This window comes from Tupaia chinensis, unplaced genomic scaffold, assembly GCF_000334495.1.
Source record: "Tupaia chinensis unplaced genomic scaffold, TupChi_1.0 Scaffold000317_1, whole genome shotgun sequence".
In the NCBI taxonomy this organism is placed as follows: Eukaryota; Metazoa; Chordata; class Mammalia; order Scandentia; family Tupaiidae; genus Tupaia; species Tupaia belangeri.
The window spans coordinates 2,910,399-2,924,142 of NW_006159810.1; the positions used below are offsets into that span (position 1 = coordinate 2,910,399).

General features: G+C 40.0%; 1 protein-coding gene across 3 annotated transcripts in view; it reads right to left on the reverse strand.

Moving 5' to 3' along the window:
• Positions 1-13,730, reverse strand: part of ATL2 (atlastin GTPase 2) — a 55,538-nt gene extending 41,808 nt beyond the window's left edge. For all 3 annotated transcript variants that reach the window (XM_006151352.3, XM_027773000.1, XM_006151351.3), the window contains exon 1: positions 13,661-13,730. In XM_006151352.3, coding sequence (XP_006151414.1) covers positions 13,661-13,712 — 52 coding nt within the window. In that variant the 5' untranslated portion in view covers positions 13,713-13,730. The remainder of the gene's footprint in view (positions 1-13,660) is intronic.
• Between the last annotated feature and the right edge of the window lie 14 nt (positions 13,731-13,744).

Here is a 13,744-nt window from a genome sequence, read left to right on the forward strand (position 1 = left end):
TTTTTTTTTTTCTGAGAGGTTTTTGTTATAGGACATGTGGGCTCGCCAGAAAGACAGAGACAGACAGAAAGCAAGAAATCATTCCCCAGGGATATGGCCACGCCACAATCCCTTCTCCTCCATTTTCCTCTCGGGATCTTAAGCACACTCGCACAGGTGCCCGGCCTGAGTTTAAGCCATTTGGTCCGGGACTCGAACCGCTATCAATTACATGGGAGTCCAGAGAAACAGCCATTACGCCAACTGCTGGTCCCTCTTAGAGGAATTTTTAAACATATGTACAAAGACATGGTTTCTTATTTACTAAAGTTGTTTATTTATCTATTTATTTATTTTATTTGCTCCACAGAGAAAGAGAGAGAGAGAAAGTGAGAAAGCAACCCCCAAGGGGGACAGATACGCCACAATCCTTTCCCCATTTCTCCTTTTACGATTCTGAACATATACTCACAATGTGCCTACTGTGTTCCAGGTTAAGGACTCAAACCATGCAGTATGCCATGCAGCATCCAGCCCCCTTAACCACCACACCACTGGCTGGCCCCTGAAGTATTATTTTTAACTGCAAAGAAGAAATTTTTAGAACAACCTAAGTATCTATGGATAAAAACAAACCATGAGGTAAGTCAGAGAACTGAAGTTAATAAATACTTACTAAGTATTTAGACATGGATAGGCCTCAAAACTAAGGGTAAATTTAAAAAAAAAAAAAAAATCAAGCCTTGGGACCAGCAGTTAGCATAATGACTATGTTGCTGGACCGGTTCGAGTCCCGGACCTGGTGGCTTAAACTCATGCCGGGAGCGTGTGTGCATGCCCAAGATCCTGAGAGAAGAATGGTGGAAAAGGAATTGCCTCGTGGCCATTCCCCCTGGGGGGTGATTTCTCGCTTTCTATCTCTCTGTCTCTCTCTGTCTCTCTGGCGAGCACACACGCCCTATATCAAAAACTTATTAAAAAAAAATCAAGCCTCAAAAGAATTATACTTTGAGCCACTTATTAAAATTTTTTAAACACAGCAAAATACCATGTATTATTTGGTAAGCTTCTCTAGCAGGGCCATTGAGAAGCATCTACATGAGAAAGCAATACCTGCCTGCTGTCAGTGGCTATCTTCCTGCTCTTGTTGAAACTCAGTACCTTGATACCGCCCAGTATCAGGCTAAAGGAAGTCACAAGTCTTTATCGGATTACCCCCCAAAAGGATCAGAGAAATTGTATGGTGACAGTCATTTTCACATCTTCTGTGGATTTACATCCAAAAACAACTGGCTTTGCATCCCAATTTCTCGTCCCTTATTCTCTTTGCATTCAACTTCCTTCTTCCCCATTCCTTTTACATCCCATTTTCCCCTTCCCCCATTCTCTGCCCTTTAAAAAAATAAACCTGAGGCTGGTTCTGGTCGCAATTTCTCCATCAGAGAAGCTGTGCCCACCAGATCCTCGCTTTTCTATACTTGTGTGTCTTTGTGTGTTTGTTATTGCGTCTATTTCTAATCCGCAGCCTTCCCCACTCAGAGAAATGTGCTGGCCTCGGCAAAATCTGAGTATTTAAAGAAGACAATTAAAAAAAAAAAAGGAAAAGATATGCTTCAGGCCAGCCCCATAGCCTAGTGGTTAAAGGACCTGGATCTCATATGACCAACCACAGCTCAAATACCAGCCCCAGTGACTTGAGAAAAAATTTAGCAGGTATGTATGTAAAGTACTCAAAAATCCCAACAACATGGAGAAATAAAGAAGGGATTGTGGCATGACCACACTCCACTAGGGGTGGAGGGATGCTTTTTCTCTCTCCCTCAACCAAGCACATACATCTTATAAAAATATTTTTTTTTAATTTTCAAAAGAAAGATTTCTATCTTTATATTAACACATGCTGTTTCTTCAACACCAAACCATCTTTCAATATTATAGGACAGTTATTACAAAGATCAATCATTGTTCCCCAGTGGTTTAGCCATAAGAAAAAAGGACACTCAAATCAGTCTGTATTTGTAAATGATGTTTATCATCTCAAATAAATTGCTAATATTACTTTATCTATTCTATAAGTAAAAACTGACAAGTACAGAATTGGAGTGGGTTGAAAGAATTTGTTTCTGTTTGAGGAGAGGTGGATGCCTAAAATTCCAGATTAAACTGGACTCTGGACAAAAATTAGACTAACCAAAATAATCATAACTGCAAACATACATAACCCTTTCTTTTTATCACCTCTAAAGAATTTTTAATTTTATTTTACTTATTTTTATTATTTTTTAAAGTTGCTATCAGGCTCTCTCATGAGAGAGAGAGAGGTAGAGAGAGAAAAAGTGAGAAATCAAGCCCTGGACTTGAACCACAGTTGGTCACGTGGGAGTCCAGCATCTCAACCACCACGCCACCTGCTGGCCCCACACATAAGTGTTTCTTGCTGTTTTTGTTTGTTTGTTGAGAGGTTTTTGCAATAAGGTACATGTATGCACCAGAAGGACAGAGAGACAGAAAGTGCAAAACCACCACCCCACCCCACCCGGGAAGGATGGCCACAATGCAATCCCTTCTCCACTCTCCTCTTGCGATCCTGGGCACGCATGCACATGTGGCCCAGCCTGAGTTTAAGCCACCAGGACTGAGACTCAAACCATGGGAGTCCAGCAACGTAGCTATTATGCTATCTGCTGGTCCCCATAACCATTTCTTAACAGATCTGAAATCTGTAATTTAATTATGGTAGTTATGTACCTGAGTTACACTGCCATTTAGCCACCGGCACTATTACACAGTGTGTGCCATGCAAACTAGAACTAAAGAACTATCCTCAAAATCTTTCTTCCCTGTAGCCTCCCCTCCCCCTACACAAACGCGGAAACAAAGAAGGTAGGGGGGATTATTATTGGTTTTTATAACAAATGATGGCACACAACTATTTTTCTAAAAATTTTCTTGCAGAAACTTTATCATTGATAATCAGAAAATCATCAGGTTCCCTCATTTTAAAGTCCCTAATCTTCAAAGTCTACGTAGTTAGGCCTAGACACAATGGCACATAAGTAGTGCCCACCATTCTACAATGTAAAAGCTAATGGAAGATCGGGTTTGGTTCCTGGTTTGACCTGTACAGTCTGGGCATGCATGTGCATGTTTGCCAGCCTGACTGGCTGAAAGACTGAGAAAGGTGGGGGTTGGGGCAGGGGTTGCTAAAGATGCTTGTCTGCGAAAGAAAAAAAAAAAATGGAAGGGGCAGCTGGAGACACAGTGGTAACAAATGACACATGGAAAGGTCCTAGCTTCCTGTTCTGGGACTTCCCTGAGCACATGGTGCACGCAAGCACACCTATGAGTCAAGCCTGCTGAGATTGGAAGTGGACTGCAGTATGGGGACTCTTGGGGGGGAGGGCCTTCTCTGTCTGTCTGTCTCCCCCGTCCCCCCCAGAAAGAAATGGATAAATGAACTTTAAAAAAAAAAAGAGAGAAAAGAAAAGGATGGAAAAACTGTTTTTAAAGGGTAAGCTAAAAATGCTGAGCACTATATCCCTGAGAAGAGCGACTAGAAATTTGGAGCAGAGGAACGATAGGATCAAAGCTGTACTGCAGAGATAAACTGAAAGTGATGAGTGAGTTGGACATGTAATAATCGTCTAAAAACAGAGAAATCATATATAAGGCATTTGGAAGAGCTTGGATCTAAAATGAGAAAGCCCAAAGTCAAGAGGTGACAGAAAGATGAAAAGGGGTGCACGCAAGAGTTGTTTATTCTTAAACATCCTTCTTTGACCTGAGCAACAGATGACACTAAATGATTCCACATTTTCTATAAGGGATATAGCCTTTTTTCATATGCCTTTATAAAGCAACAAAGTATCACATTTCCATTTCCAAAATTGTATCTAATAGTTTTTGAAAAAGAGATCAGGAATCCAACAAAACCAGAGTAGGTTTCCTCGACTCAAATAGTTTAATCATTCCCTTTCTGGCCCCAAAATTAAGTCTGTAGAAATTAAACGATACCAAACCTATAAAAGAGCTATGAAATTTGAGATAACTAGTCAGCAAAGGAGTTACACATAGACCCAAACCCACATCCACAAACCCAAGCTTAAATTTAGAACAGAAGTATCGTGACAAATCTCAAAAAAGTATTAGCCAAGGCTCTGGAAATAACACACTAAGTTCCATTTTGCCAAATCTCCCCAGTTGAGATGACTATTATAGCTACACTTTAGAAAAATTAAAGTATTCACTCCAGTTCCAGATTTGGCTCGACACAGGCAAATTTCCTACTACTAGAGTAGCTGTAAAAAGAAGGGAAGAGTGCCAAAAACACAAATAAACATCCTTGCAACTAGATAAAATGTGACTAATTTGAAAGGCACAAGTATAAGGAATTCTGAGCTTCCCTCCTCTGTACTCTCCTTTGCCCCTTCTCTAGTTTGGTGATTTTAGAGTGCATGTCAGGATTACTTACAGAAGAAATACACATCTTCACAAGTAGGGAGAAGGGGAAACATAGCTCCAGTTTTTTAAGTCACATTTTGTACTAATAAAACAGTTTTTTCAGAAATTACTTAGTTTTTTTAAAATCCATTATTTGCTTTCCTTGGTTACAGAAAAGCAGCCCATATTCCTTTTCCATAAACATTTCCTAACACTGTTTGATATTTCAGTTGCCACTACCTAAATGCTTTTAAATACTTTCTAAGCATCCCTTCTAGATTAAAAATTCCTAGAAATCAAGAACACTGATTTAAATTATTTTGTAAAAAGGTTACCAAAAGAATGCCTTTGTCTTAAGTGGTATATCCTATAATTGGCTAAGACCCATCTGTTCTGCGAAGCCTATCAAAGCCCATCTTCCTCCACAAAATTTTCCTCAAGAACACTAGCATGCAGTAATTTCTACTTCTCAGTTTATAAACTTAATGATAAACTTAACCCATAAATATGTATAAGGTTTCTCTGATCTTCCATCTACATGAAAGCTTAGAAGAGGAATCTCTCCACACATCTCTATTAGGCATTCACTACAAGGCTGAAAAAGTCCTTTTGTAAAGTAGATACACACTAAATCAACTAATAACATTGAAAGAAAAATGCTAGTGTTCTGTCTTAGTATGGTCCCCTATCTGCCTGCCTATCCCATCTCTACCCCCAGAAGAAAACTAACCTCAACCCCTTCATGTTCTCCCTCACCCTCAAGAGAAAGGATAACTTTGAATACTTGGTACAGGCCAAATACTATTTTTTAATAAAAATAAATAATTATTTAATTTTACTTATTTATTCATTTTTAAAATTATTTTATTTAACTTTATTTGATTTATTTATTTTAATTTGACCAAAGAAGGACAGAGCAAGAGCACGAGAGTGAGAAAGTAAGCCGCCAGGTCTGAAACTCAAACCCTGGTCTGCCATGTGGAAGTCCAGTGCCTTTAACCACCATGCCACCTGCCAACCCTCACCCAAATGCCTTTTTTTGGCGGGGAGGGGGAGGAGGTTTTTGCTATAGGGTGCAAGCGCTTGTCAGAGAGAGACAGAAAGGGAGAAATCATCTCCCAGGGGAGATGGCCACGCTGCAATCACTTCTCCTCTATTCTCCCCTTGAGATCTTGGTCACGCACGCACACGCACCCAGCATGAGTTTAAGCCACCAGGTGTGGGACTCGAACCGTGGTTGACTACCTGGCAGTCCAGTGACATAGCCATTACGCTAACTGCTGGTCCCGCTCAAATGCTTATAAGACATATCTTTTAATCTTAAACTTCTAAGGCAGGGTTTTTAATTAAGTAAACTGAGGCTTGGTGGTTGTAAGCATTTGCATTTGAACCCAGCTCCCAGGCTTGCTTTTCTTCTACTATTCTACTAGGAACTTGAGTAGACGGCCATTTTCTGCCAATGAAAATAGACATAAATAAACAAGCAGTATTTCACAAAGAATTTCAAACAGTAGGAAAAAAAAAAGGCAACACACCTAAGGACTAAAAAGAGACTAGCACTAAGTAAGTTCAAAATTGTTGATTTAAGAAAAACACTTAACATGAAAAACCACTTACAAAGTTTTTTAAACACACTACTCTCACCAAGAAAAAATAAATAAATAAAAAGCAAATATGAAAAGTAATTTCTTGCATGCAAAAGGGCTTTTCCAAAACAATAAGAGCACTACCTGAGATGGCCAAGGAATACTAAAAAAAAATTAATATAAAAAATTCACATTTTCAATTACCATATTATTTCAACATCAGCAATAATCAAAGAAAGGCAAATTAAAACAGTATGATGCTTATTTTTTACTTAATTCATGATATACTGTGTACACATGACAGATGGAGGGGAGGACACCCTTCACAGGATCTGGTGGGGCTGCAAATCCCTTTCCTCCAGGCCTGGAGTCTATTGGATCTTGAGCACTTGCACACGTGCCCAGCACATTCAGGCTGACCAGGGCAAGGATTCAGAATGTATTCACCCTGTGGATTCCAGCTTATCTTAATTCAGCAGCATGTTACTGTGGCAGCACAGAGCCAGAAGATCCCCATTTTTACCTATGTCTTAGCATCTATTTTTCATTAATACCACCCATTGTGAACAAAGGTATTAGTAAACAAGCACAAACCTAACCCTACTGGAGAGAAAATAAATGACTACAATCTTCATGGATGAATCTGGTACCACAGACTTCAACCCTGGAACTGTACTTTTAGGACAAAGTATAAACTACCATATTACACATACTCACTAATAAACAACTGTGATCAAAAGCCCTGTTTTTTTTGGGGGGGGGGAGAGGTTTTTTGCTATAGGGCGCGTGCGCTCGCCAGACAGACAGAGACAGACAGAAAGGCCAGACAGACAGAGACAGACAGAAAGCGAGAAATCACCCCCCAGGGGGGATGGCCAAGCAGCAATCCCTTCTCCTCCATTCTGCTCTCGGGATCTTGGGCATGCGACAGACAGAGACAGACAGACAGAAAGCGAGAAATCACCCCCCAGGGGGGATGGCCACGCCGCAATCCCTTCTCCTCGATTCTGCTCTCGGGATCTTGGGCATGTGAGTCACCGGGTCCAGGAGGTGAACCACAAGTCAACTACGTGGGAGTCCAGCGACACAGCCATTACGCTAAATGCTGGTCCCAAAAGCCCTGTTTAATCATATACTTAGCTTTAACTTAATGGCAACAAATTTCTATTTTAACGTCCAGCTGTTATGAGACATTTAGCATAAACTACATTGCTCCATCTTCTCAAGAACTTCTAGCCTACTTCAAAATTAGCTGTTTTTCTGAGAAACATAACCAACTGCACTGTTGCTTTCCTGCAATAAAAAAAAAAGCTCTCTAAACATAACCAGCTCATAATACCTCATATCTACTGAAAAATTAAAGTGTTGATTAAAAAAAAATCTAAGAACAAGGGTGATTTTTCCTGTCAAAACTTCTGATATGTCTTTCAAAAATCAAGGCAATTCTGATAAAAGTGAACTTAGTCCAATTTTGATATCTCATAAATCTATTAATTCAAACATAAAAAGATCAGCTCATTTAGTGTGCCAATTTCCCCCTTCAAAGAGTTTCTTTACAGAAGGATTGAGTTTCTAAAGTATCTTTATAGATGAACTACATTTAAAAAAATAATAACAATAATAAAGACTAGAATCGATACTAACAATCAGTGAGGAAAAAAATGTTACAGATAAACATGATAGAGCTAGCATTAAAATTCAAGTCTTCATTCTAAGTCCATTCCAAAGATCATAGGAAGTTTTCACAACTCAGCTGTTAAGTGTTAAGAACTCTGTTCCAGTGGGCTTCTGTGGTGCAGAAATAACTTACTGCTCAAGAGAAACCAGATCCCACACAGCAACTAAGGTTTGAATTCCCCCACCCAATCTGCCTAAAACACTCCAGGCAGGCCCAGTTAAGTGCCCAAGATCCACTAGGCTGGAGGCCTGGAGGAGGGAGATCACAGACTGACCAGACCCGGTGGAGGGGGCTTCTGTACCTCTCCTTCCCTCCATCTCGTTCCAGCAAATGGTGTATAATTCTATCATGAGTAAACAAACAAACAAACCAGCCTATGGCATAATGGTTACGTTGCTGGACTCCCGCATAGTTGACCACGGTTCAAGTCCCAGACCCGGCAGCTTCAAACTCACGCTGGGCATGTGTGCGTTCGTGTGTGTGTCTAAAAATCCCAAGAGGAATGGGGGAGGAGGAACTGCAGCATGGCCATACCCCCGATGGGTGATTTCTCAGTTTCTTACTTTCTGTTTCTCTTTCTCTCTCTGTGTCTCTGTGAGTGCACTCGCTCTGTAGCAAAAATCTCTCTCTCAAAAAAAAAAAAGAAAAGAAAACTTGTTAATATGTAGTTTCAAGGGGCCAGCAAATGGCATGGTGGTTAAGGTGCTACACTCCCACATGGCCAAGCACAGTTCAAGTCCCAGACCTGGCAGCTTCTCAACGGTCTCTTTGTCTCCAGTAAGCACATGTGCCATATGGAAGAAAAAAAAAAAAAAAGATGTGATATTAATCACTATCCATGACTCTACTATTAAAATAAAGGTTCAAGTAAAGGGGGAGAAGAAGGTTTGTTTTTTTTGTTTTGTTTTGTTTTTGAGAGGTTTGTTTTTTTTGTTTTGGTTTTTTTTTTGGTATTTTTTTTGAGAGATTTTCACTGTAGGGCGCGTGCTCTCGCCAGACAGACAGAGAGAGACATAGAGACAGAAAGCGAGAAATCACCCCCTGGGGGGGATGATCACGCCGCAATCCCTTCTCTTCCATTCTCCTCTCGGGATCTTGGGCACGCACGTACACACGCCTGGCGTGAGTTTTAAGCCACCGGGTCCGGGACACGAACCGCGGTCGACTACGTGGGAGTCCAGCGACATAGCCATTATGCTAAATTCTGGTTCCCAGAAGCATAATATTTATCTTAATAACTGAACGAAGGCCTTTCAAGTCACCTATTTTAAAAATTAATTTTTAGGGGCCAGCAGATGGTATATTGGTTATGTCACTGGATTCCCACATGGCCAACTACAGTTTGAATCTCAGACCCAAAGGTTTGAAACTCATGCCAGGCATGTGTGTGTGCATGACCAAGATCCCAGGAGGAGAATGGAGGAAAAGGGACTGACTGGGACATGTTCATCACCCCTGGGGTGTGATTTCTCACTTTCTCTCTCTCTGGCAAATGCATGTATCCTAAGGCAAAACCTCTAAAAAAAAAGAAAGAAAAATTCATTTTTAGTTCACAGTCTCTTGTTAAATAACCATATAGTATAGTAATAACTACCTCCAATATAATATTTGAGACTGGGTTGAACATTTTAACCACATGCAATACAATAATCCTTTCATTAACATACCAGTATTTTACAGATAAATTAATAGTTAAAAGCTTGCCCACTTTTTCCCAAACTAAACCTCTGTCCATATTACAGAGAAAAAAAAAAAAAAAGCACTATTTTTTAAAGAGATTTTTGCTATAGAGCACATATGCGAGACAGAGAGACAGAAACTGAGAAATCACCCCCCAGGGGAAATGGCCATGCTGCAATCCTTTCTCCTCCATTCTCTTACTGAGATCTTGGGGATGCACGCACAAGCACCTAGCATGAATTTTAAGCCGCCAGGTCTGGGACTTGAACTGCAGTTGACTGTGTGGGAGTCCAGCAGCAAAGTAACAACCATTACCCCATCTGCTGGCCCCAAAATCTTAACTTTTGATTGTAAATATACACATTACATACAATAGCACAAGTAGTCAAGCTGACATATCCTGACAAATATGTTAGTGTTTTTACAGTAGTTTTTCAAACTGTAAAGTGTTATGAAACACTGGTACCCTATCATCCTGTTTCTCACAATAGCCTTCTTATGGAACTATTATCACTAGAGTATGAGAGCTCCAAGCAAAGTTAGCTTCCATTCCTCATTCTTTCCCCACTATGTTATGTTCCTTCTTATGATTAAAGAAATACACCAGGAACAATAAGAGCATTTTGCATTTAAAAATGAAATGTACTAGAGAACCTAGATAAGCATCTTTCACCAGCTACATATTTAAACAAATTAGGAGAGTTATTGGCTAGCAGGTTATCCAGCATTATCATCTCCTGGGACAAACAGAGGATGTATAAATTAGTCCTTCATTGTGTAAACATTATGTTGGTAGTATCAGCTGCCCATAGAACAATTACTGTACAGCCATTTGTCCCAGAGCAGGTAGCAAAGGTGTTTGCTTTAAATACACATCTTTAAAATGTGTTATAGGGTGCATGCACTCACCAGAGAGAGAGAAAGTGAGAACGCACCTCCCAGTGGAGGATGGCCAACCCACAAACCCTTCTCCTCTATTCTCCTCTCAGATTTTGGGCATGCATCTGGTATGTTCAAGTCACCAGGCACAGTCGGTCCTGCGGGATCCTGTCATCTTTACCACCACACCACCAGCTGGCCATAAATGCACACGTTTTTACAAAATTCTATCCAAATTTAGTATTACTTGTGTACACAAGCATATACAAATATTAATGTTTACCATAACTTGAAAAGTCATTTGTAAAATGGTTATTTTAGCTTTGTAATTCTAAAGACCATGATTCTCTTTGTCTATAACAAGCAAAACTGTTCTACTTTCTTCACTAATTTTTCTACTTCTTTCTGAAATATCTTTTTCTTTCCTTCTTTAAAATTTCCCATTTAGTGACTTTCCTTATCTTTACTTTTTTAACTGCCCTATCTTCTCCTTCTATTATTAATATGATTTAAAACTCTACTTATTCAACAAAGTTTGACCTAGTCATCTCTAATCGTATATAATTTCCAATGAAGAAGGGCCCTTAGTCTCCAAGTGTGGTGAGAAACAGTAAGATTTGGTGACTGGGGACCAATCACACTCCCACTCTCTAATGGAAATAAGTTAATTCCCTCACAAGGTTTCAAAAAATAAAATCAAAACAAAATGCTTAAAGTATCCCATAAAGTATCAAATATTATCCTAGAGCCATCTTATTTTCAAGTTGGTGTTTACTTCTTGCTATCCATTTTTCTTTTTTTGGAGAGGTTTTTGCTATAGGGTATGTGCGCTTACCAGAAAGACAGAGATAGAAAGAGAGAAATCCCCCCCCGCCACGCCGCAATCCCTTCTCCTCCATTCTCCTCTCGGGATCTTGGGCACGCACATGCACCCACCGTGCGTTTAAGCCACAGGGTCCGGGACTTGAACTGCGGCCCACTATATGGACGTTCAGTGACACAGCCATTACGTTAACTGCTGGTCCCTCCATTTTTAAAGTTATAGAGAGAGTCTTCAACTATTCTTCTGTTTCATGGGCAATGCAAAGTAAAGGACTGGAAGAAACTTACTTGAGTAATGATCTCCTTGTGTGATCAAGTTCATTTACTTTATGTTCACATCTATCTTCCTTAAGTAAGTTCAACAGCTAAATTTTTTAGAAAGTAAATAACACACCTGGACTTTGAAAACCCAAAATGGCTACAAAAATCAGAATACCTCCATACTTACTTAAAAAAAATTTTAAGTAAAAGAAGAAAACTGTTTCCCTAAAGAAAATCCTCATTCTATAAAGCTGTAAATCAACATTGCCAAAAAACTTTAATCTATCCCTTACATTCTGACTTTGAGTGTACTAAACAGCTTTATTTACAACTGAGTGTGTCAAACAGATCTTTCAACTGAATATAAACAATTTTTAATGCACCTTTACTACTAAGTGCCAGAATTTTAAAATTCTATCTCTGAACTCCAGCATCATCCAATTAGCTGACAATTAGTCTTCCAAGTACTCTCAACAACCATCTAATACCAATTGTGGGGAAAACACAATTTAGAAAAAGATCTAACAATTCCAAGAAACTGGCTTTGTGAAGATTCAAAAACTTAACTCTTAAGTTACAAAACAATCACAAAAACAAACCAACAAAAATCACCAAAGACTTAAGTGCACTCAGCTTAAGGCTAGAATCTCAATTTCACTCACGGTTTATATTAACTACGTAATAAATATCTCTTTGCTATAAGGCAACTCCTTCTCCCCAAATAAAGAAATTTCCAAATTTCAAAACACTTTACTAAACAGATTCAATCACATCTACAGAATCCTATCAATCCTACAAAGTCAATAAAAATGTGTTTATCGGCTTTCTAAAGATCCTACACTCCTAAAGAGTAAGCATTTCTCTTAAGAGACAAAGCTACTGCCTAAGACTAAGCTCTACTAGAGGGACACCTGACTCACACCTCAGCTCAACTTCACTTCTCCAGAAAGCAGAGGGAGACAAAGAGTTTCTATAATGTCAAAAACAGATGAGTCCCTATTCATTCACAGCCTGTTAAGTTTCTGCTTTAAAGTTGAGTTGGTTTTCAATACAGTAATGGCTGACTCAGAGCAAATTAGTAGATATAGGTACTGCTTTAGGCAATTATTTGACAGGAAGAGTTATCAAGTGGAGGCCTCCCACTCTAGTACCAAAAAAAAAAAAAAAAGAAAAGAAAAGAAAGAAAGATAGCCTGCGAGTGGCAGACAAGATCATGTAATAAATGGTGGGCCCTAGTTAGCAACAGTCTCAAGCATCTCATCTCTCCTCAATGTACCAAAGCATAAAAACAATGTTGTAACCATGACTGAGTATTTAAAAAAACTTCTCCTAAAAAGCAAGTATTTAAAACTACATCTAAAATAGTTAACTTTTTTTTTTTTAAAGTAGAGCGCTCACACACCCCCTCCCCTTGGGTCTCAAAGAGCTAAATTAATACATCAACATTCCAAAGTAACTAATTACTTGAGAAATCCAACCAGCAGAAATGTTAAGGCAATGCCTTTCTTGTCTGGTAACGTATTTTGCTACAGAGTGCTACCACGGTAAGCAATTCTGTCAAGTTGCTTTGGTTAGCAGGCAATAATAAAATAAGCTTTATTTCCTTTTCTTTTTCCCTTAGCAAAACTAGTTTGTCATCTCCTCTGACATATGTTCAAGGGCTACCATGAATGACGAAGTATATTTCAAGTTAACTTTTCCATTAAAGTGAGTCCTGGCAGCTTATTTTTTATCGAAATGTTTTAAATTTCATTCAGTAAAGCCTTTATGAGATGGTACAAAGAGAAATCTGAAAACACAAGCTCGTATTTAGTGTATTTAACAAACTCTTATCTTGGCCACATCTACCTAACCGAAGGTTTTTACTGTTTATAAGCCTTTGAACAAACTTTATGCCTTTTAAGTACCATCGAAATTCCCAATCAGGAATTCATGCGTTCAATTCACACCACAGTCAAAGATCAAATGCTAAACTCCTAAAAATAGGGGTGTTATGAGTGCGAGGGACACACAACACTGCGGCCAACGCAACTGCGTCTCGGCGGGGGAAGGGGCGCTCCTCGTACACGTACAGTAGGAGCTCACATTCAGCAAAACCGGCAGCAAGGATCAGGTGACCTCGCACCACGATCGGGCCTTACTGCCGTCCGAGTGACTAGTAAAGCGGTTCACAGCCCAAGCTCGACACCTAGACCTGGACTTGAGACCCTGGCCACACGCAACCAGCGCGAATGGGTTGGGGGGGACGAGGCGCCCAGGACACGAGCCCCGGGGCGCAGCCCAGGCCTGCGGACTGCGGTTCCCTCCTGGAAGGGTGTCTGGAGAGTTCCCCGACCTGGCAGCGAGGTGTCGGCTCCCGCCGCGTCCTCCCCCTGTGCGGAGCCCATCACGCCGGGCCCCCTCTTCCTCCCCGTCCGCG